Here is a 24,354-nt window from a genome sequence, read left to right on the forward strand (position 1 = left end):
ATGAATTTTGCTAATAACTGTTACCTTATGATGAGGAACAGAGCAAAATTAGTGAACATAATACTGCAATAAACAAAGATATAATCTGTTTTATCTATGGATAACTGGAAATTTGACAAAATTATAAGTATTACACTGTGAACGCAATGTACACTCCCAAGAGAACTGCAAATTTCTGAAAAATTTGGCTAATTTACATACTTTTCTAGACAAAATGGTCAGCAAACTAACATGTCTTTTTAGCACAAGTGGGCGTTTTTGTAATTGGAATAAATCAGGGCTACAAAACTAGGTCACTGAGTATTGGAAATAAGCACTACATAAAAAACTGAACATTCTAGAAGGCCAAAACTTCAGCTACGAATAACTTTTGAAATATGATGTTTCTGGAAGAGAAGAGATGCTTACTCTAGATAGATTCAGAGTTACTTATTGGCTCACCCCAAATCCTATCTCCACATGTTAATACAACTCCTCAAATTAAGAAGATTTATTCACAAACATTATGTTTAGGCACACCAATCATGTTATCAGCATCAGTAATCCAGAAAGTATGTTGCAAACAATAATGTTTTATCAATTTCAGCAAGAATAACAAAGGGACTTATTTAACTGTTGTATGCCATTCCAGAAATGAGATAAATAAAAGGAAAATTACAATATTGTTAGTAATGGAATAATGACATCTAGGTGGATCCAGCTCATTCTGTTACATCACCCCCATTGGGTTATATGGATAAATAAGGCTTAGAGACCTTTAAAGAAAGGATTGTGTGGTTTTCTGCTGCTTGCTTGTTTCATTATTCTTACAATTGCCTTTCGTTTCCCAAAAACTGTTTTGGTCTGGTGTACATTTTGCCAGAAAATGATATTGCACCTCAGTCCTGAAAGCTCATGAGCAACATATATGGCCCTAATTATTTTAGCAATAGTGTTAGTGCAAAGAATTCTTACTACATAGCTTGTTTCTGCTAGTTTGAATTTAGGGTGGGGTGTCCATTCGTCCCGTTTCTCCCAGGACAGTCCCGTTTTTTACCAAAATGTCCCGCTGTCCCAAAAGTTTTTTTGGGGACGCTCAAATGTCCTGTTTTTTAATGATTCCGCTTGGCTAGAGTATTTTATGCTATTGGTTGTTTGACTTGCTATTAACTGTGCAATTATTTATGGTAGGCTAGAGTATTTTACGCTACTAATTGTTTGACTTGCTATTAACTGTGCAATTATTTATGGTAGAAAGTGTGTGATGACTTTCAGCATACCCCAAACATGTACCGAACTGTCAAAAATCGCAAGTAATTTTAAACACACTATAGGTTATGAATAACAACGAAGATTCTTCTCTCCTAAATCGATCCACTGAATCCGTCCTTTCAGTCCAACAAAAATGGATAGGCGGTTGGCAGCAAAAGAAGCTACATTTGCATACCTCAGTTCAATGCATAACCATAGCTTTAAGTCAATGGACTGCACTACAGCAGTTGTCAAAAAAACTTTTCAATCCTAAATTCGCATGTGGACACACAAAATGTAATGCAATCATTTCAAATGTTATTGCACCATATGCAGCTCAGCAGGTTTTAAGTGAACTGATAAGTGCTCGACTCATTTCTATAATGATTGATACATCGAATTATCTGGATTTGAAGTTGGTTCCTCTCCTTATCAGGTATTTCACCCTGAAAATGGCATCACAGTGAAAGTGCTCAAAACGGTTAATTTAGCTGGAGAAACTTCAGATTTACTTCAGAATTATGTGATGGAGGGTTTAAAGAAATATGATCTTGAGGGAAAGGTGACTGCAGTTTCTGCAGACAACACTAACACCAATTTTGGTGGTAAGCAGAGGAAAGGAAAAAACAGTTTGTTCTATAAACTGCAACAGAACACAATGAATAATATAGTAGGTGTTGGATGTCCAGCACATGTGGTGTACAATTCCTTACAAACTGGCTCAGATTGCCTACCCATCGACTGCCAATTAATTGTAAACAAAGGCTACCAGCATATCCACATATATACAGTAAGGGTTGAATCTCCGAAGTCATTCTGTAAGTTTACTGAAACTGACTACAAAACTGTACTTGGGCACAGCAAGACAAGGTGGCTATCTCTACTACCAGCATTGGAAAGAATTGTAGAGATATTTCCTGCTTTGAAATCATATTTCATTTCCCTTGATAAGTGTCCTGTTATCATTAAACAATTCTATGATAACCCTGTGTCTATTGTTCTTCTACAATTTCTTGTTAGCCAGCCAAAACCTTTCTCCACAACGATTAAATGTATTGAGAAACAAGAAATCACAATAGTGGAAACAAATTATTGGGCAAATTACAATGTAGAAAATCTGAAAAATTTCTCACATCCTTTGTACATGAGACTCTAAGAAAGCTGGAAGAACAGGGTGAAATTACTGTAGAACAATTTCATATTTATGCTGACATCTTCTATAACTCTTGCATTGAGTATATTAAAGAATAGTGTTTACCATTTCTCACACCTTTTAAAACATTTGACTGGGTTAATACTGAAAAGGAGCAGCTACAGTGGAAGGATATTCAGGACTGTTGTGTTTTTGTTAAAAGTATTGTACCAAATTTTCCTGTTGATGAAGACGAACTGTTCAATGAATTTTCATGTGCACAGAACTTCATAAAAAGTGAAGAAGGAGACAAAGAAAGTATTAGTGCAACGTGGTGTAAAATATTTGCTTATTTCAAAAGTAAAAACATTAACATGAAAAACATGATTCATTTGTTGGAGTTTTGCCCAGCAATTCCTGGGTCAAATGCTGCTATGGAACGTGTGTTTTCATTATTGAACTCTTTGTGGTCAGATGAAAAAAACAGAATGAAAGTTGAAACAGTGAGTGCCTTGCTTATTGTCAAAACACACTTTAATGGTATATCGTGTACTGACTTTTATGGTACTTTTTTAAACGAAAATGCACTTCTTGATAAAGTACATAAAAGTGAAAAGTACGGTGATAGTGTGGCAGAATAATTGTAAAAAGTGGTTTGGGATCATCTGAGTGCACGTTGTAAAGGTAAACTTGTATTTGTATTAAATTTAGTCAATACAATATTTATGCCCCGTTTTTTTTCTTCACTGTCCCAGGTTTTTCTCTAATTTATTTTAAACGACCCCTTTTTCAATGGAAATGAAATGGACACCCTAATTTAGGGATGCAATATGAGAACTCCATTTAAGATTTTTGTGAATATGAATCCCAAGAACTTTAGTTTCAGGAGCAGTACTAATGTTTTGTTTATCCATACATAATATTGGTTGTGCTGCATTTTTGTTTTGATTTCTGTGGAAATTCATGAATATAGTTTTCTCGGGATTTGCTATTTGTCTCTGTCTCATAAACCACTCAGACACTTGTTTTGTAATATCTTTTGCAGATCCAATAAGATGTTCTTCATTATTCCCTTTGATCATTAGACTGAAATCACGTGCAAATAGTAGTGGCTCTGGATTCCTATCGTGTAATGGGAAATTATTTATGAGTGTCAAGAGAGAAGTGGACCAAATGTTGAGCCCTGTGGGGCACTATGGCTTGATACACATAGCTCAGAGAGGTGAACCTGGTGTTCATTTCCTTCCATGTACTTTATTCCTGATACGTGAAACTGATATTCTGAATACAATGTAATTGACTCATTTGGCAAGCCACTTACACCACATCGTTTAAGCTTTCTCAGGAGCACAGAATGATCAATCACATCAAATACCTTATTAGGTATAAGAATAACACTGAGATATTAGAGTAATTGTCCACTGCATGTAAGACAGCTTATCTGGTTGAAGGTAGATATTTCAGTTGAGTGTTATGGCTGAAGTTTGTAGTCAGTTTCAATCATTTTTGAAAACCATGACAATAATGATACAGGCATAGATAAATTTATTTATCTCATAACACACAATTTCTAATCAATGTTGATTTGATGTAGTGGAGATGTATCAGGATTTTTACATTATTTTTTTACCCATTTCTGAGGTATTGCTACACAATTAGATACTGTTGTTTCCAGTATACAAAAGTAAATGTATAATTTCCTTGTTTAAACTGTAAAACACCAAAACAAGCGGCGAGGTAGTCGCATCTCCACTCTCTCAACCTGTTACTTAAAATATTGGGTATTCAAGATGTTGGAAAGCCAAGTGTCTCTAGAACTTACACCGAAATTCTCGAGGCACTACATATCCCTCCGATTAGCTCGAACACATGATATTTTATACATATTCATTATGTACAATTACACAAAATAATTCTTTATCTTTTAACAGTGCCTCTCTTTCTACTAATAACCGTGCATATTTTACCACAATTATTATACATGACCCTCTCAATCCTTGTTGGAGTTAGCTCTTTTCAATCTCCAAAAATTCGTGAGTACCAAATCTATGTTTTCTATTCCTCTTCCAATCATAAATTCCAGGTCTACATAACTCATCAATACCCTACTGCTTTGTTCTTACTTGCCGTACTACTTTTCTAAAGTATATACTTATTCATTACTTATTGTAATCGGGGGAAACTCTGGGTAGAATAAAAATGTTCCTTTGTGGGACATTTGTAAGCCTGAAACTTAATAAGGCTATTGATGCATAGAATTCAAACTTACCAGACTCATCCCTTTAAACGTGTGACTTCTGTCACAATACTGCCCTTTTTCCCTTTAGGAACAGTACCTATATCTTACCCAGGCTTGATCCTAGGAGTACCCTTTCTCCTTCCATTTTGGTAGGTATGCCCCTTTCTTATTCCTATCCTGCTATGGTGCAGGTCAAGCCCATTCTTGGTGCCCCTGTCTGTGCAGTATAGGTCAGCCTTTCATAGGGCTACCTATCCGCCCTTTTTCTCATCCAATAAATGTCGAGCATGCCCTCCATATCCTTCTCGTGTAGGCCTCCTGGTTCATTGCCCTAGCATACATCTTCATGTATACTATTCTTAAATATCCTCTGGTAAAATTACAAATCTACTTTACACCTTAACTCCACTTTTCAATACTCCCTCTAATACCCTAGAGTCCTCTTTCACTCCTCACTGCTATTATATAGACGGATATCACGCCCACACACAGTAGATGCTATGTCTACCTGTATTTACTAACTCCCAGTAGATATGATGTCTTTTGTCAAAGGACTAGCATGGCAAATCTAAATATATATTTGAGAGTGACAAAAATTAATGATGCAGAACCATCACATATCAACAATGCAATATGTGCATCTTCTCAGATGTACATATATCTTTATTCCCCTACATCCCTTGGCATTTATGACATCCTTCAGGTTCCTAATTCATAATTCTTCTGTCTGTGCTTAAGTATATCTTTGTGTGTATGTAGATGTGTGTTTGTGTATCCTGATTCTTCGGCCTACTTATGAGATAAGTTTAAGGTTATTGAAACCATGGAAAAGAAGAAGGACTTCAATGATAGAAGTATATGCATATGGAAAGAGGGAAAGATAGATCGGTACTCAAATGAGAAGTAAGAAAGGAAAAAGTAGAACTGGTTGCTAAGATCGAAGAAGAGGAAGAAGATAGCCCCAAAGATAGGGAAACCCCCCCTCCCCTTCTTCCCCAGGATCCCTACTTCACCAGTACTTGAGTGAGAGGCTGGAGGAGTTTTATGTTAAATGTCTCCTACACAATGGACATTCTCACCTTCACCTTTGAAGCCCCGAAGAAAACTCTTAGCAACACCTATGGAATGGCAAATGGTGAAGAATTAGTTGCACTTGTCTGTGAGGGTTGTCTGAAAGGTGGGATGTGTGATTAGTGTTGGTCATGCTTGTATTTACACTACCCACCCCTTCCAAAAATGATATAAATTCTCCCCTCTACATTACATCTCACAAAAGGTATAAAATATTCTATTAAAAATAGAAAATTATACACTACAATTACATAGCTGTTTAGTCATCCACTTAACACTATATTTCATACACACATAAAGTATTCCATTCAGATATCACTTTGTTTGAATAACACCATGATATTATACTTTTCACTCAAATAAAATTTTATTCATTTCATTTCATGTCTAGAGATCACTGTTCATCTGTGATTCTCTTAAATTGGTCTTAATCTTGAAGTCACATCCAGTTTCCTATGTACTATAATTATAGGATAGTTTAAGAATTTAGGAATAGATTACAGAATAGTTTGAGATTTGAAGGGGATTCGGTGCAGGAAAACTAAGTTTGAAGAAACACTGAAAACAACTAGGGATCCGACGGTTGTCACTCCTCCCGTTAACACAGAACATTAACATCCCTGGGAGACAGATGTGACTCTGCCTGTTAACACAGAATGTTAATGTCCCTGAGGGACAGATGTGATTCTGCCCGGATCCCATGGATTTGATATTAACCCCACTTGAGCAAATGCGAACCAGTACTTTTTGTTAATTTTTGTGTGAAAGTCTACCCACAACAAAACAATCACCACTTTACTACACAACACAACATCAGATAAAGTTATTCTGTTTTCTACCTTTTCATGGACAAGTCTGAATTCCTTGCCTAAGTTTTCTATAACCTTGTTAGTATCATTAGGTTTGGAAAAAGCAACAGTCGCAACGTTTCTGGAGATTATACTCTCGGAAATTTTTCGATCTATAATTAGCTCAAAAGGTTCTGCCAGACTACTTACATTTATAATGTCAAAGTTGACTATTTTTTCTTTGAAATTTTGTTCTACATTATTTACTTGCGAACTGACATCTTGTGTAGTAACAGCTTGTATACTAACACCTGGAATTTTCGATTGCATAATTGATATTAATTTCATAGATCGATCTGTGCTCTCTCTCGAGATATTCATTTCCTGTCTTACAGAATTAAATTTAACATTACATCCATTTTCACAAAATTTTAATGTTCCATTAAATTCAGATTCAACATTATTACATTTATCTTGAATATCAAAGTCTAATTTTTTAGTTAAGTCCTGAAATTGTTCATCCTGTCTCTGGTTAAATTCAGTAAATAGTTGATTAATGTGACTATTCAAAGAACTAGTGTATTCAGTCTTTAAATCTAACTTCAGATTTTCTACCTTATTATTAAGAGTGTCAACTTTAGTCTTTAACAAAGCAGTATTTGCTGCTTGACTGTTCAAGGTTTCATTCTGGGCATTTAAACTAGTATGTGTTAAACCTATTTCTTTTCATAGAGCTTGATTCTGAGCATTTGAATCTGTTCTTTGCTCATCTAACTTAGCACTTGGGTCATCCAATCTAGCATTTAGTTCTTGTTTTAAAGTGGTTGAATTTGCTCTCTATGCATTTAATTTTTCACTCAAAGTTGCAGGTTGTGCATTTGCAGCTGCACTTTGTGCTTCTAGTTTTTCACTTAAAGTGACACTTCTTAACTGTATTAACTCTGTCCAGTCTGGCACTCCCATCTCAACCTCCCCAGCCATGGGTGGCTCTGAAGTTGTTCCATGTTGTTGTTCCTGATCCATAGTTTTATTGATCTTAGACCTAGTAATCATCTAAAGAAAATTCACCACTGAGTACAATAACTATAACTTTACCAAAAATTTATTGTTTTTTGCTCACCTGGCATAGAGTTCTAGTTGCATTGGTGAGCAGATGTGTAATCAGCACCGATGGACAGCATTGGCGCAGGCGGCATCGGACGTAGGTTTCAGCGTCGTTGGCGGTGAGCGGACTCGGAGTCAGCACCGGAGAGCTGCAGCTGGTGCAGTCAGCATTGCTGGCTGGTTACTGCATCAGTGTCAGCACGATGTACGTGTGTGAAGACTGCTTACCCTCCACACCCTATGTTCTTAGTCGAAAAGTTGAGGTCTTCTCTCCAGTTTTCTCCGCCATTACTTTCTCATGTCTTTTACAGTGTTGCACTCACAACTTTCTTCCATTTGTTCATTGGACTCAATACAATTTCAGGAAACAGTTCTCGTATCTTGTTATGCTTGGTTGCTATGGCAACGCCTAATATCTTCTTTCCTTTTCTGTTTTCAAATCCCCATTTTTTTCATGTCCTGTCACTTAGGTCACCACGTTCTGAAGGTTTTTGGACAACAGGAGACAATATGCTACTGGGGTGCAAGACTCATATGTCTCTCACGGTTGACTCACGTATTGTGGCAGCCGATCTTCTTCTCGGGTCAGACAGCTGCATTGACCTTCACAAACTCTTCTTCTATGAAGACTATAGCTGGTTAAAGGAATTTCAAAATAGACTTCTTTTCTACTCTTGAAATGATTCTGTACTCTCAGGATACTTTTGTTCAACTGTGTTATATTTTCATACTTACTTACTTACTTGCTCCTTGGCTCTACAGCGCTTGAAGGACCTTGGACTGCATCACAATATCCTGCCATTCTATCCAATCCATGGCTTTCCACCTCCAGCCTCTGACACCCAGCTTTTTCATGTCTTCTTCAACTCCATTTACCCATCTCTTTCTGGGATATCCCCTCCGCTGTCTACCTCCAGCCCAGCCATCAAAAATCCTCTTACATGCTCTGTCTTCTTCCATTCTCACAATATGCCCTGCCCACTGCAGTTTCTTATTTTAATGCTAGTGACAATGTCAGGTTCTTCAAAAAGGTGTTGTAGTTCTGCATTTGTATGAATGTGCCATCCTTCTTGATCATATATTGGACCATATATTTTATGTAGCACCTTTCTCTCCCAAATGCTAATGATCCTTTCATCATTTACAGTCATGGCCCATGTTTCTGCACCATACATAACAACTGGTCTTATAATTTTTTTTTGTAAATGAGGATTTTGGATTTTCGTGATAGCAGCAAACTCCTGAGCATGGGTAATGTGGCAAAGTAGCATCTGTTACCTTGGTCTTTTTGACATTGACCAAGTTACCTTGCACCTTTCCCTAGTTGTTGATAGGCTTCGCCTAGCACAGCAGTGTTTTGTGCAAGTAATGCCACATCATTTGCATAGGCTAGGTACTGCAGTGTACGATTAAAGAAGGTTCCTCCTTTATTTAACTCTGACTTATGACTTTTCTAGGCAAAGGTTGAATAGCAATGAGGATATATTGTCACCCTGTCTAAGTCCCTTCTTCACTTCCACTTCTCTGGATATTTCGCCCTGTATTTTTACTTTGCAAGTTTCACATAAGTGTTCAACTCTCATGAGACAACCCAGTCTTGGACCATTAGATACTAGCAGATATAATTAAAATATATGTGGTTTAATAACTACTACAAAACCATTTCTTGCTTCTTGCAAGTCCAACACCAGAAAATCCAATGTAAATGTCTTTAGTTCAATACATAATTCATTTGTTCACAACAATACAGTCATTACACCATAAAACAATAGAAAGTGCTTGCTCCTTGAACTGGACATACAGTATCTATGGTACGTGCTGCAAACACCTGTCCGCACCAATCGACTGTCACTATTGCAGTATTTTCCTGATACATATCCATCCCGCATACACAAAAACTGGCGGCGAGGTAGACACATCTCCACTCTCTCACTCTCTTACTTAAAATATTGAGTGAGACAGTGGAAAGCTGAATGTCTCTAGAACTTACACTGAAATTCTCGAGGCACTACAAAATGTATGTTTATTTTTATATAAGAACAACAATACTTCATATGTAAAAGGAAGGTATCGATAGTATTTTAAGATTTTTTAACAGTGAATGATATGATGACCATTATTTGGCAACACACATGTTCCTAATGTTTTTCTTTCTTCTATACTAGAAGTCTTGTGACATTTGCCAAATTTCTCCAGAAGATTATCAGAATGAATAACTGACTCAAAGCAAAAGTGAAAGACTATCTCTGTGATTACTGTGCTTGTGGCACTTGACACAATGTACAGTGCAGAAGCTAGGCTGTTAAGTTTGTTCGCAAAGCAGCTAATGCGTATCTTCTAGTTTAAATTTTTATCAAAACTTACTTTTAAGAATTTCATGTGGTTTACTTCTGTTGTATCCTCAGCCTTACAACTTTCCTTTATTTTGCTTTGTTATTGTCTTTAATGAAATACTTAATTGGTTTCAAAATAATGGGTTATCACTAAATGTTAACAAGACCCAGATTGTTCATTTCCAAGTAAGTAAAAAAGTGGAGGATCAGTTAAGTATTAAATGTAATGGTAGTTACTTACTAGAGGTTGAGTCATTCAAGTTCCTGTAATGGTAGTGACTTACTAGAAGTTGAGTCATTTGAGTTCTTGGGTGTACACATTCACAGCAATCTAAAACAGTCTGAACATATTTTACAACTTCTAAAAAAACTCAGCACAACAACTTTTGCTATTTGTATTATTTCCACTGTCAGTGACTGAGACACCACAAATTCTGCTTATTTTAGTTACTTCCATCCACTATTTTTGTATGGAACAGTTTTCTGGTGTTATCAGCCACTCATGAAAAAAAAATTCATTACCCAAAAGAGAGTTATAAGGATAATGAGCGGAGTCCCGCCTAGACTCTCTTGTAGAAACCTTTTTAGAAAATTAGGGATACTGACAACTGCATGTCAATATATCTATTCCTTGTTATGTTTCACTGGTGAAAATGAGGAACCAATGATTCATAGCATACTCACAATACCAGGAAGAATATGAACCCCCCATTATGAATTAAAAAACCTTAGTATTGCACAAAAAGAAGTCCATTACATGAGCTGGAAGGTGTTCAATGCTATCACACCATCACTGAAATCACTTGTCCATGAACTTCGCAAATTTAAACAACAGCTGAAACACCATCTAATTTTATTCAGTTGAAGAATATTTCAGTTGTGTTAACTCTAATTGATTTTTTCTTTTAATTAAATCTGATGTACTATTATGCATTACAGTAGTCAGAATCATTGTTAACATTACTATGTCTTTTATGTCGCTATTTAGATCCACCTTCATTTTAACTTTTTTAAGTGTAATTTTGTCTATACCAGATGAAGTGTAGGTGTCTTATACCTATATCTACTCATGAAAGAGGGTTTTTTATGTATTGGATTTATGGGATCTAAACAAATAAATAAACAAATAAACATCAAACCCTGCGAGACTCCTTGGCCAATTGTTTTCCAGTTTGAGGAGTAATTTTTTGAATTTGAAATTATGATTACTTTTGTTTCCTATCTATCAAGTAAAACAGTGTCGATGATTCTGTATATGTGTAATTCACATAGAAGTAAGGAAGCATTATCAAATTGAAAGCTTTTGTCAGATAGAATATTCCTGTGACCTTTCTACCATTATCTAATGGGGAGCATATCTTTTGAGTAAACAAATTGAACTGCATTTACAGTACTTTTTCCTTGTCAGTATCTGAATTGGCTTTTAAAAATTATGGTTTTTATAGTAGGTAATTTTTGAATTTGCTCCAATCTTTTCAAACACAATACCAGCAGGAGAAAGATAGGCAGTAATTCCCCATGTCTTCTGTTAATCACATTTTGAATAGTGGTTTTATATCAGCGTATTTTAATACATTTGTAAAACATCCTTGCTCAAAATATTGGTTTATGATAACTGACAGTTGTTATGAAATGTTATTATACACACTCTTGATGACAGATGTGGGTATAGTTACCCATATAAGTCTGACACCATTTTTATATAGGGGAACTGTTTTTGTTGTTTTTAGCTGCTTTGCAAAGACCCCACTTGATAAAGATGAACGGCAGATATGCAGTAAAGCATGTGTCTTGCTGATATCTTTATAATATAATCCAGTATATCATCAACACCAGCTGAAAATTTACTTGTCAATGAATTAATGGTATTTAGGAGATCAGTTGAGCCTAATGTACTGAAAAACATGGGTAGATTATTTATTTCAATATTATCAAGTTCTCTCAGTGTTGCATTGGGTGGATTTCGAAATTTTTTCAACACTGATTTATACCTAAAGCATTTTACATGGTATTTTGCATTATCATATTAATATATTGTATCAATAAAATTTTATGAGAAATTTAGTACAGTATTCCTTGCCTGCATAAAATTAAACAATTCACTCAGTTATGAAATCTATTAATGCTGATCATCTGCATGTAATTTAGCACTCAGTGAATAATGGAAATAGTTTTCGGCACCATGTGCTAAATATCCATTTTGTTCTGTTAACAGATGAAGATGGAGAGCATAATTACTTGCATTTTATGTACAAATGCTACTAGCCAAATTTTACATTAGACAAATTTAGCCTAGTCCTAGATTTCTTTCTTGAAATAATTTATGCCATATTATAGGAGAGTTTTTCTGACACTGAATTCCTTTCTTAAAACAATTAAGAGCTACAGTTTTGGGTGGTATTGTCACTATTCCCGAAAGGAATGTATAAGACAAGTTCAAAACAATATGTAATCAGGAAACATATTATTTCTAATGACTTAGAGTTTAAAAAATCCCAAAAACTGTCTGGATATGGATAAATAAATCATACTGAAATAAATCACTTGATGATTGCCATTTGAGAGTACATACTACAAAAATTGGAAGTTTGTGGATGTGCAGTCTATGAAAGATTAATATAATTTGGTAGGAAAGCAGTAATTAGTGCACTAAAGCTTTTTTAAAAAGTAAAATGCTTGTATGATAACATTACACTACCTGTCTTCACTCAAAGTTAGAAGCCTTGGAGAAAAGAGTGGCATGTTACAATGTAGCAACAGAACAATTTGGTGGTGCTAAATTCAACCTATTTCCATGATCGGTATTTGTTATCAAAATTAGTTAGCAAAAATTTCTTATACATAGACGCCAAAATGATAAAACAACTAGAATCACTACAAACATTAAAACAGAAAATGGGACAGTTAAAAGGTAGATAGTAAAGACTGCAATTTGGCTGTTATAAAATCTTCTCAGCCAATATTCTGTTACAATGACAAATTGAAAATTTCCTCACTTCCACAATGGATGTATATTTATTTTATAGGCAACAGAATTACAAATTAAGAAATCCATTAAAGAATCAAGATTCATGGGACTTAGTATGAAGAAGTATGTCTCACTGTTCTTCGATTATAGTAGCTTAATATTGGAAGTTTTTAGATTGTTTTGAGAATTTTTTTCAGATAAGGATACAGCAATTATGAAATTTAGAGCACTGTTAAGTACTTGCAGCATATCTGCTGACACAAGTTATGAGAGACTTTGCAATGTGGGATACTAATTTGCTGCTTAAATTTTTGTGTTGCAGGTACTATTATACTGCTGGCACTGAGTTTCCTTACACCATATTTCCGATATATACCAAGAGCAACCATTGCTGCTGTTCTTATAGCTGCTGTCATGTTCATGATAGAATTTCATGCAATTATGCCATTATGGAGATCAAAAAGTAAGTAACAATTAATGTAAATTATTTCTGTTACTGATGCTTCTTTTTACATCATATAATTATGTATAATTAGATCAAATAGTTAATAGATTTTGTTAAAAGAATTGATTAGCTTTGTATTTTTATGAGAGTTTTATAAACATGCTTAAGTACTATGATTTTTACATGTAATATCTTGTGCAATTTTTCAGAATGGGATTTTTGTGTGATGGTTGCTACATTCTTCATCAGTCTGATGAGTGGAGTTGAAGTTGGATTAATTTCTGGCATTGCTATTGATATGGCACATTTGTTATTTCTGTGGGCAAGACCAACAATAAACATAAATCGCCACAAGGTAAAAAATTATGCATAGTGAAGCACACAAAGCTTAGTAGAAGAATATTTTACTAGTTTGAATTCACAAGTGGCAGTTAGTTTCTTTTCAGCAAACATATAATTATATACTTTATTGTGTAATATACATCTAAATCCACCCACATGACTAATTGCACCTTGTTGCAATAATTGGTTTGCAGGAAGAAATTGGCTTTTAATGTATCACAAATTTTTGATTGTTGGGCATACATATGGCTAAAATTTCATATTTTCCCCTACGACTTCATGGTTTACATGATCATGAGTGAAACCCAATACTACAGATTTTTAGCCTGGTGCTTAAAGAGTGGCCCATACATTCTCAAGAAAAAATAAAATAAATAACATATTGCTTAGTATTTTTGTAGATCTCCCAGACGACAAGATGTTTAACTGAATTTCATTGTAACAAAATGTACACTAAAACGTTTTTACATTGCAGTTTTCCAATGGTGATGAGTACTTGCTGGTGAGCCCAGACATGGGTCTGTATTATGCTGCTGTTGAGTATCTGACAGCTGAGATAAACACTGCTGCAATGAGTGATGGGGAAAGTCTGCTGCCAGTTGTGGTAGATTTTGCCTCCATTAAGGGAACCGATTATTCTACAGCTATGGTAGACTTACATATTTCACTTTTGAGATTAGTTTCTGGCCATTGCCTGTTTAATAAAATAATGTTAAATTATTTATTTTACAGGGAATAAAAATACTTGTTGCTGATTTTGAAAGGAGACGACAACCTTTAGTATTTATGAATGTAAGGCCCATTGTTCTTTTAACATTTGGTGGAGCAAATGTAGAAATTAAACACTGTAAAAATGAGGAAGAAGTCTTTGATCTTCTATATGGTACGTACATCAGCAGTCAATAAATGTAGATAACTGAGCAAAATTAGTCTTAGTTCATTTTACATTATTAATGGAGGTTGATCAAAGACACACTACCATGAACTAAAGCTTTGTTACAGTATGATGTAGATCTACATCAGTGCCAGTTTTAAATGTGTTTCAGACTTCATAAGCATTATATTTAAATAGCATACCTAACTTACCAAAAGAAATTATCCACATCATAGCAGAGCCAACATGGGTTATGTCTTACAATAGGAATGAAATATACAGTGTAAGTAATATATTTTGTTAAGCTACTACCATATGAGGTGTGATCAGAAAGTAACGGGAATTTTGTTTTCCTGAAAGAATCTTCATTTATTCATCAACATCAACTTTGTCCCCTTTAAAGTAGTACCCTTCAGATATAATATGCTTATGCTTGCACCTTTTCCGATCTTGGAAGCACTTCGGAAACTCACTTTTTGTTTGGTATTCAGCTCCTCCAGCAATTCTGTTTTTATCTCATAAATGGTGGCAAAACAATGTCCTTTCATGGTTCTCTTCAGCCTCGGGAATAGAAAGAAGTATCAGGGGCCTTGTTCAATACAGTGGCTGGGACAACATAATGATTTTGTTTTTTTACTAAAAATCATGAAAAAGCATTGAGGTGTGAGCAGGGGCATTATCATGATGCAATTTCCATGAATGGTTTTGCCACTGTTCTTGTCATTTTCTTTGGACTGATTTATGGAAATGCACATATCTTTCATGTAATATACCTTATTGACCATATGAACATAAGATAAGAGCTCATGATGTGCTATCCCATTGTAATTGAAGAAAACAATGAAAAGAACCTTCACATGTGATCCAACTTGTTGATTTTTTTGGCCTTGACCCCTCAGGCAGTTTCCATTGGGACTACTGGTCCTCGGTTTTGATGTCATACCTGTATACACATGTTTTGTAACTTGTTCTAACCATCTTTTGAAGTTGTAGATTGTTGTTGACTTCATTCAGCAGTTCCTGAGCGATGTCTGTGCGACATCATTTTTGGTCGAGATTCAGCAATTTCGGAACAAATTTTGCTGCTACACTTTTCATGCCCAAAACATACAAAAAATTGTTTGCTATGAGCCAAAGTATATGCTGACATCATCTGCAACCTCTCTGGTGAGCTGATGATTTTCCAGAACCATTTTCTTTACTCCTTCCACGTTGTTGTCAGTAATTGATGTGCTAGGGCGTCCGGGGTGGTCATTGTCTTCAACATCTACTCAACCCCCTTTGAAATGTTTATGCATCTCATAAACTCTTGTCTTAATCATATCAGATTTGCCAAAAGTTGCAGTTTATTCCAGTTTTCAATCAAAATTTAATGAAAATTCTTTGATCCATCTTTTTTGAAGGTAATAATTCGCCAAGCAGTGAAAAACACGTATAACCTTTTCAGTTGTCAAAAATAATCTAAGTGCTCAAAACAGTTGAAGATATGAACATACGAACAAAATTTTAAAAAAGTTATAAAAATTTGAAAATTGGATGCATAAAGCATGCAAAATTAAAAAATTCCTATTACTTTTTGATTAATACTTGTACATGATCCCTACCAGTTGTTAATGTGGTGAATGCTCTTTCAACTCTTTCTACTCTCCTTGATTCTTTGATGCCATTCCTGCTGCATTAACAGAGTGGGTCTTTGATACTCTATTTTCAGCTAATCACTCTCCAAGCATCTCTCCTCTCAGGATTTATTGTCAGCTCCAATCTTCCAATGTTAGTTGAAAAGTCTACAAATCAATAGTATTACATAAAGACAAGTTGTTGTTTTAAGTTGTTACCAAAAATCTCAGAAAGTTCTTGACAAATGTACTTCTAATTTTTATATGATACTCTAGTGAACATTCAGATGGGAAATGTGTTAACCAAAAATCACAAAACGCTCATGACCCGTTTGCTAACAAACATTCAGATGGTCATAGGAAATATATTATTTTAACCTGACTGTGAGAAAGAAAATGAGGAGTGTTTTTTCAAAAGATGATAAATGCTCAATTTTTCAGAATTCAGATTTTTGTAGTTACAAATCAAGATTGTTGCCATGTATGGCCTGTTGGAATAGTATGGTCAAAATCCAATAATACTGTTGTTACAGGGTGTTGAAAACTATGAGTTTTTGTAAAAATTGATATTTGCTCTTAGCTGGTTAAAAGAAAAATTGATAAATGCAAACTGTACTTTGCTTCTGGGAGACCTGAAGGGAGAATAACAATGTAGGATATCAGTTACAATGTAGGACTTCAGTAACAATGTGGAACATGATTTCCAATGATAATGTGAGAGAGTTTTCTGAAAGAAAAAAGAGGAACATAAACTGTAGACAGCACTTGCCTCCAGGAATTTAGAGGTTTACATAACAACATTAACTCCTGATTATTGTTCAGTTTGAGCCAGCTTTGTTAGGGAGAAGTCTGCAGTAAAAGAGTAGGCTGGTAAACTGTAAAATGGGGGTTAATACAAGTGATTCAGAAAATGGCATACATGTAATTGAGTTCTGAGGTGGTAAGAACCCCAAGTCAAGACAGAAAGCATCTGGGAAGTCCAACAAGAACAAGGAAATGCCAGCTACTGACTGTTCACATAGGTTACCGGACATACCAGTGAATGCAAAAGTTTCAGGAAGAAAAGAATAGATTGCAGCTGATCTCACTTCTGATGATGGTCCAGGATATATTGTTACTAAAATACATTGTAATCACATCACAAAAATACAGGAACATCAGGAAAGAACCAAAAAGAAAAAGTACTGTTTCAATAAAGTACAGCGTAAGGAAGAAAAATGGTCAGACAGTACTTGTATGTGCTGCAACATTTCAATCAACATCCAAGGACAGACTCTCAAATTTGGCCACAAAATTTCATGTAAGAGATAAGTTACCAAGTGAAAGTCAAGGGGGAGATGGCAGCACTACTAAAAATAATGAAGTTGCTCAAGCTATAAAGAATGATATCGAAACATTTAGGAGTAAAGAGAGCCACTTCTCACAGAAAAATTCCAAAAGAGGATATTTACTGTTCAAGCTGAATATAATCAAAGTAAGGAAACATTTACATAGAAAAGGGAATCATCAGGCCCGCCTACTTGCTGTTTATTGAAGTACAAACATATTTTATATCACTGATTTAATTTGTATTTGAAACTCCTTATCCAGATACATGCTCAACATGCAAGATTGGTCAACTGAAATTAAAAAAGGAACAAGATCTGGAGAGAAATAAACAATTAGAAAAGGAAAGAGATCAGGAGGAAAATAAGCTATTAATGAGTAACCACAGTTTGCACAGCTTCATGCAAAAAAGTTCTATGCAATAACGAAGGAAGAAAATCCAAATGTCGTTAAAATATGATTTGATATATAACAGAACCATGTAATACCAAAGCTCTGCTTAGGTGAAGTGTTCTGTTCAAGACAGGTTTCACAATACAATTTGTGCATTATGATTCATTTCCAAGCACAAACAAAGGAAAGAATTGGTTTCTATACTTGGCTTCAAATAGAAAGACCGAAGCGATGCAACCAAGTAGCCTATGCTTAATTTAATTTTCTCAGAAACCTTGAGATGTCCCAAATGAAATTCATTTATTTTCTGACTACTGTATATAAAAATAAAAATGCAGTAATGCTGTGTACATTAACTGCCTTCAAGGAAGAGACAGATAATTTAATAACTTGGTTCATTATTTTGCTATTTTTAGTCACAGCTATTTGTCTCCTGACACAGGGTTTGGTAGACTGGAAAAAGAATACAGAGAAAAAGAAGATATTCTTTCAGTGACTGAATATTATAAAGTGCTGCAACAACATGAGATTGTCAAGGTACTAAATAAAGACTGGGAAGCAAAGGATCTCAAGTTCAGTGTAGCAAAAGCCCTACAATATAAGATGATTTTCGAAATAACTGCTCAGCTAGTGATGATTTGTAAAAGAAGAAGGTATTGCTGTCAGTATCAGACACTTGCAATGGATTTCCTGAAGAGATTGAGGTATGGAAATACAGAAACTGCAGCCAGAAAGTGAGTAAATCAGCCAACTTGGAAAATAAGTGCACGGTCAGGAAGGAAAAGAGAAAGAATGTCTTAAAACATATGAGGCATTTTAACGTACCAGAAGAAGAAGAAGAATTTTATAAGGACATTGTTGAAAGTGATCAACAGGTTTTCAGTTTAGTATATTGTAGCTAGTGTTTTGTGTTGCATTTCAATAATGATTGTTGTTAGTTTGTACTTGCTCTCGTCAAACATTTATGGAAAAGTATAATACTATTGTGTTATATTATCCATGCAAAATTAACAATGAAGTGGCTTTCTTTGTAATTAAAGATAAAAATAAACAGAAAAAATAACTTTGAATGTGTATATTAAAAAACTTTTAACTTTCATCTTTGCATTTATTGACTTTTGAAAAACCTCATAAACTTTGTTCCTGCACCCTAATATAAAAAACGAAAATTTTACACAAGTGAAACACACAGTTTTAGCTGTACCTGCAAAAGCAATGTAAATGTTAAATACATTATAACATATAACAATTATATTATAATATATTATAAGTAGTTTGGTATGATATATAAGAAAGGTGTTTTACCAAAAATTTACTTTTTGCGTTTATCAACTTGTGGGAAGAAACTGTACTCAAATGCTGTGCTGTGCTGTAAAATGTGCACTTTTGATTTATTTCTGTCAGCCAGTATGAACTGTGACAGTAAGACCTTTAAACCACTAGAAGAATTGGTTTTCCAGAAAACAGAGAAGTTGTATTTATGGTTTATTGGCTAATTACTATAATACTACTGAATTTTAATCAGCCAAAACTTAGTAATCCTACCCATTCACAGATTAAAACTATGTTAAATACTGTAGTTGAAGCTATTATCCTGACAGATTCAACATCTGGTGAGGTATCTCTCATATCTCATACACCAATGATCCCAACTGCTTTACCCACTTGTTTTAAGTGACTTCAATTCCCAATCAAAGTTTTGTTTGCAATAATGATAAACAAGGCTCGAGGTCAGAAAGATTGGAAGGAGGACAGAGAGGATAGGGGAAGAAATGGATTTAGAGAGGGGGGGAGGAGAAGATAGACAGAAAGAAAGGGATGAAGAGATTACATTGTGTGTACAATTCTCAAACATATTTATCAATTGTGAAACATTATCAGGTTTGCTATTGCTATTGTCAGGTTCGCTTTTGTTATATAAATGCTTTTGAATCTCACACCTGATTATAAATGTCAGATTTAAAATTTGTTCCACACAGGAGCATACTTTTCTAAATCCTCCTTGATACTCTCCAAATTGCTGATCCAGTTGGCTTTACAGCCTGTTTTGAGATGCTTTCTAAGAATTTTGTAAGTCACTGGAAGGAGGGGCATTCCTCTGTACTTGTTGGGGTCAGTTTCATTGCCTTTTGTGCAGATTTAGTGAAATAATGGTGTTCTTCAGTCTTGTGATATAACTTCTGAGTCCCAGACCTTTTGAAAGGAGCCATGTAGCTTCTTGATTGTTCTAGCACCTGCATTTTCCAAATTTCAGCAGTTACTAATTTTTCTCCAGGGCTCTTAAAATTCTTCAAATTTTTAATGATATTTTGTACTTCATACACGTTACAGGGATCTGAGTTTGTGTTAGAGCATCCTGGATTTTGTTCTAGAAATTTTCCTCTTGGTTTCTCACAATTTAACAACTTGCTTGATAATTTTTCACAGTTTTTCCAGTTGTTCAGGGTTAATTTTCCATCTTCATTTTTGAAGTCCAAGTTAGGCGGTCAGTAAGTTTGGAGAATTTGTTTAAAACTTTTACAGAACTTCCTGGTGTTGTTCTTTTGCAAATCTTCCTCAATTAGTGATAGCTGGTTTGTTTCAAAGTTCCTTTTGACTGCCTTTATAATTTTTTATGTTTGACCCTTTTGTTGTTTAAAGCAGGTGCAGTCTTCACTTCTTTTGTTAGAGTATTATTTATATCAGACATGTTTTCTAAGCAATAATGCTTTTTCACACTGTCCATTCCATCATGTCATTGCTGAAATTGTTGTTTCTTTGTTTTAAAAGCTTCAGTATCAGTTTTAGGAATCCTATGACCTTGCCTTGGACTCCTTGTTTGTGGAATAACTTTCATTTTTAATGTGGTTAGACAGTGATCTGTTACTATATTTGCACCCTTTCTAACTTTAATTTCTTTTTGACTGTTAAAAGGCATAGGCAATCTGAAATTCTACTAGGTTTGTATTAGGTGATTACCCAGTTTTCTGTTTTCTTGGCAGTTTCTTAAAATTTATGGACATCAATTTGAGGTTGAAGCCTCTGCATAAATCTATTAGTATTACCCATTTTTATTTGCTCTTTTGTGTACTAGATACTCTTCACCAGTTTTGCTGAGCTTACTCTTTTTTTGAATTTGTGCAGTGACGTCCCCTAGTAAAATTTTAACATTCTTCAATGGAACCTTTGATAGTTCAGGTTTCAATGAATCCCAGAAGCTTTCTAATTTCTCTTGATTCCTTTTGTTGTCTTCATTTATTGGATCATGACAGTTTATTAATTACATTTATTATGTTTCTTTTAACAGAAATACGTTATAAGCTAGGAAGCTCTAACATTCAACCATAGAAAAGTAAGATGCATTAAGTGACACAATCTTTCTTGGTTGGTTGTAAGTCTGAACTATTGATAAGATCACTGTCCTTAAAATGAAGATTTATTTTTCTTTCAGGTGAGAAAGAATCAGGCAAATCAGAAAATCTACCAATGTTACGAGCGAAACTGGAAATGGATGATTTGGTTACCAGCAAAGTTGACACCAAAATTGATGTTCCACCCGAACTGCCAGCAAGAAGATTCTCTTAACCCAACACTCATTGTGGCTATTTATTAACTCTATTAAATGTTTTGTGGTTGTTCATTTGATAATAAACTATTTATAAAGAAAATATACAAATATATATGTTTTCCATTTTTACCCTCATATGGCCATTTCCGGCAGTTCTGCTATGATATGTCCTCTACCCTTGTGACTGACTATTTAATGTAGGCAATGCATTCCTTACTGCTCTTCAGTACTTTTTTTCAAGATGGGCTTCTCTGGAATTTTTCTGTTGTTCAGCAAATACAGAAGAGTCACTTGAGAGACTTAAAAATCATGGAGTTAAACTGCCAAACTCGGCTTTACTCTACATTGAAATTGGCAATTACAAAATTTTATGCATGTTGCTGTTTTGTTCCTTAATTATTGAAACCCAACTCCACCATTTACCATTATGCTGGGCAATATCTTCAACAAGCTGGAAAATGCTGCAAATTATCAAAAATATTTAATCAAACTTTATAGAACTTATGAGTAATCTAGGAATATACTACAGCCACTTACAGATCACTCCCACTGGGAGTGTGAAGACAAGATTGAACTAATCATAACACACACAGACATATCTCAGTTGCTCTTCCCATGCTAGTAGTATATTGATGATCATTCTACAGTTCAGGGTTATTCAAAATTATCTAGACCCTTATAAGTGACATGTTAAAATGTTTGTATTGAGGTAAGGCATTATATAATTATATGAATAAAAACAGTGACTCAAGAAGTTCATTGCGTCAGGTTCACAAATGTTCAATGCGTGAATCATTAACTGCACGATATATGTCCAGTCTATAGTCCAATTCAGCCTACCCTTGTGTCACATCAGTGTGAGTCACAGCTGGCCTGATGTATCTGCCTTTACAAAGACATCTTGTTTCTCTAATTTTCTGTAACCTCTTGTAAAAGAATTGTCTGGCAGGTGAAGCCTTGTTAAACATGATCATTAATTTGCAATACTGTGCAGTTGGAGACATGCTGTTGCAGAACTCTATCAGGCAAAATGCCTTCTCCATTGGTCTGGCAACCACATTGCTGGAGATCACTTTAAAAAAAGAAAATAATAAAAAAAACACTTATTAAGTTGCTTTATCCATACATATAATCATATAATACCTTACCTCAATAAAAACCCTGTACTTTGCACGTAAATGTGATATTGACTTGTGTGATACCGCTGACATCGCGATCCACTTAAACTTGAAGAGTGCAAATGTTGGTCTACACTGCCTACAAGCAGGCACAATCTTATCAGCAATGTCATTATCATTATCCATGATGTCATTGAGCCCTTGCTTTCCAGCCAGTCAAAATCCAAGATGGCAGAACTAGTCCAATTGTGCTTTGTACCTCCCCCCTCCCTCCCTCTCTCCAGCTAATCACAGCACATTATTAATAAAGAGAGACAGATTATTGTGAAAAATGATGTTGAGTGCGAATATACACAGTAAAAATTTGCATAACCTGCACTTGAGTATGTGCCAAGGTCAAATATGTGCATTATTTCCATGAAAGTGAAAGTTATTTGTATAAACTTGTGTGTACACATACATACCTGTGTATTTCATCAGTACAGTACTAAACTGAGGTGAAAGTGGCACCAAGTAAAAAGATAAGCACAATTTCTGTAATATTCACTTGAAATCCACATGTGCACACGCGCGCGCGCACACACACACACACACACACACACACACACACACACACACACACACACACACACACACACATAAACAAAAATGATGTAATTTATCAAACAAAAGCGTTGGTATGTTAATAGACACACAAAAAAAACACAAACACGCACACAAAATTCGAGCTTTCGCAACCTAAGGTTGGTTCATCAGGAAAGAGGGAAGGAGAGGGAAAGATGAAAGGATGTGGGTTTTAAGGGAGAGGGTAAGGAGTCATTCCAATCCCGGGAGCGGAAAGACTTACCTTAGGGGGAGAAAAGGACAGATATACACTCGTGCACACACACACATATCCAGTCACAAGCAGACATATGTAAAGGCCTTTACATCTGCGGTACAAGAACTGCTACACACCGGTATTGTCCATTGTCCACTCGTCCAACAGTAATTGGTACTCACCAATACCCTTAGTCCCAAAGAAGGAGGGTTCATTTCATTTGTAGGGCAACTACTGACAACTAAACGCCCAGAAAAGGATTTCACCCAACAGCTCCACAGCACGCCAGTCTTCAGTATGATATGTTGTCAGAAAGCATACCAGCACATCCCAACACATCAGAACAACATGCCCAAGACTAAAATAATCACCCTTTTTGGACTCTATGACTACCACTACATGCCGTAAAGCTTAAAAATTGCTGCACAAACCTGGCAATGTTTCATCAATTCCTTGCTATTCTTGCTCCTGTACCATTATGTATATCTAGACAATATTCTAATCTCGCCAACTACCTCTGAGAAGCACAAACAACATCTGTCAAGAGTCCTTAATACACTTGCCAAGAATGGGGTCACTATCAATGATGATAAATCACAGTTATAAGATGCTTATGTGACATTCCTAGGTTATACTGTCTCTGCGGAAGGATCTGCCCCATGTTGGAATGAGTTACCTTTATCAGTGTCTCTCCTCTGCCTGAGACTTGCTGCAATCTATGCTGTTTCCTAGGCATGATACATTTTTTTTGACAAAACATCCTGCACTCTGCGTCCCTGCAAGCTCTATTGACTGATTCACTTGTGGGAAAGAACACTTTCGGACTTTAAAAGGTTCTGTGGTGTGATGATGTGTGATGCACATTTGATGTGTACCCACTGCACTTGTGAATGCTGTCACTCTCGCATATCCAATCTCAGATGCTCCAATATCAATCACGGTGGATGTGAATGACACAGCCATCAGCCCCTGTGCTTCTTCAGTAAGTCGATAGTTTTGTGCAACCAC

General features: G+C 35.3%; 1 protein-coding gene across 1 annotated transcript in view; it reads left to right on the forward strand.

Annotated features, from left to right (window-relative positions):
- LOC126456702 (sodium-independent sulfate anion transporter) overlaps positions 1–21,468 on the forward strand; it is a 115,155-nt gene extending 93,687 nt beyond the window's left edge. Inside the window, exons 8-12 of the mRNA XM_050092438.1 lie at positions 13,188–13,328; positions 13,520–13,665; positions 14,128–14,301; positions 14,385–14,535; positions 21,292–21,468. Of these exons, the coding sequence (XP_049948395.1) occupies positions 13,188–13,328; positions 13,520–13,665; positions 14,128–14,301; positions 14,385–14,535; positions 21,292–21,425 (746 nt within the window). The 3' untranslated portion in view covers positions 21,426–21,468. The remainder of the gene's footprint in view (positions 1–13,187; positions 13,329–13,519; positions 13,666–14,127; positions 14,302–14,384; positions 14,536–21,291) is intronic.
- Positions 21,469–24,354: the final 2,886 nt, after the last annotated feature.

The sequence above is a fragment of the Schistocerca serialis genome, chromosome 2, assembly GCF_023864345.2.
Source record: "Schistocerca serialis cubense isolate TAMUIC-IGC-003099 chromosome 2, iqSchSeri2.2, whole genome shotgun sequence".
Lineage (NCBI taxonomy): Eukaryota > Metazoa > Arthropoda > Insecta > Orthoptera > Acrididae > Schistocerca > Schistocerca serialis.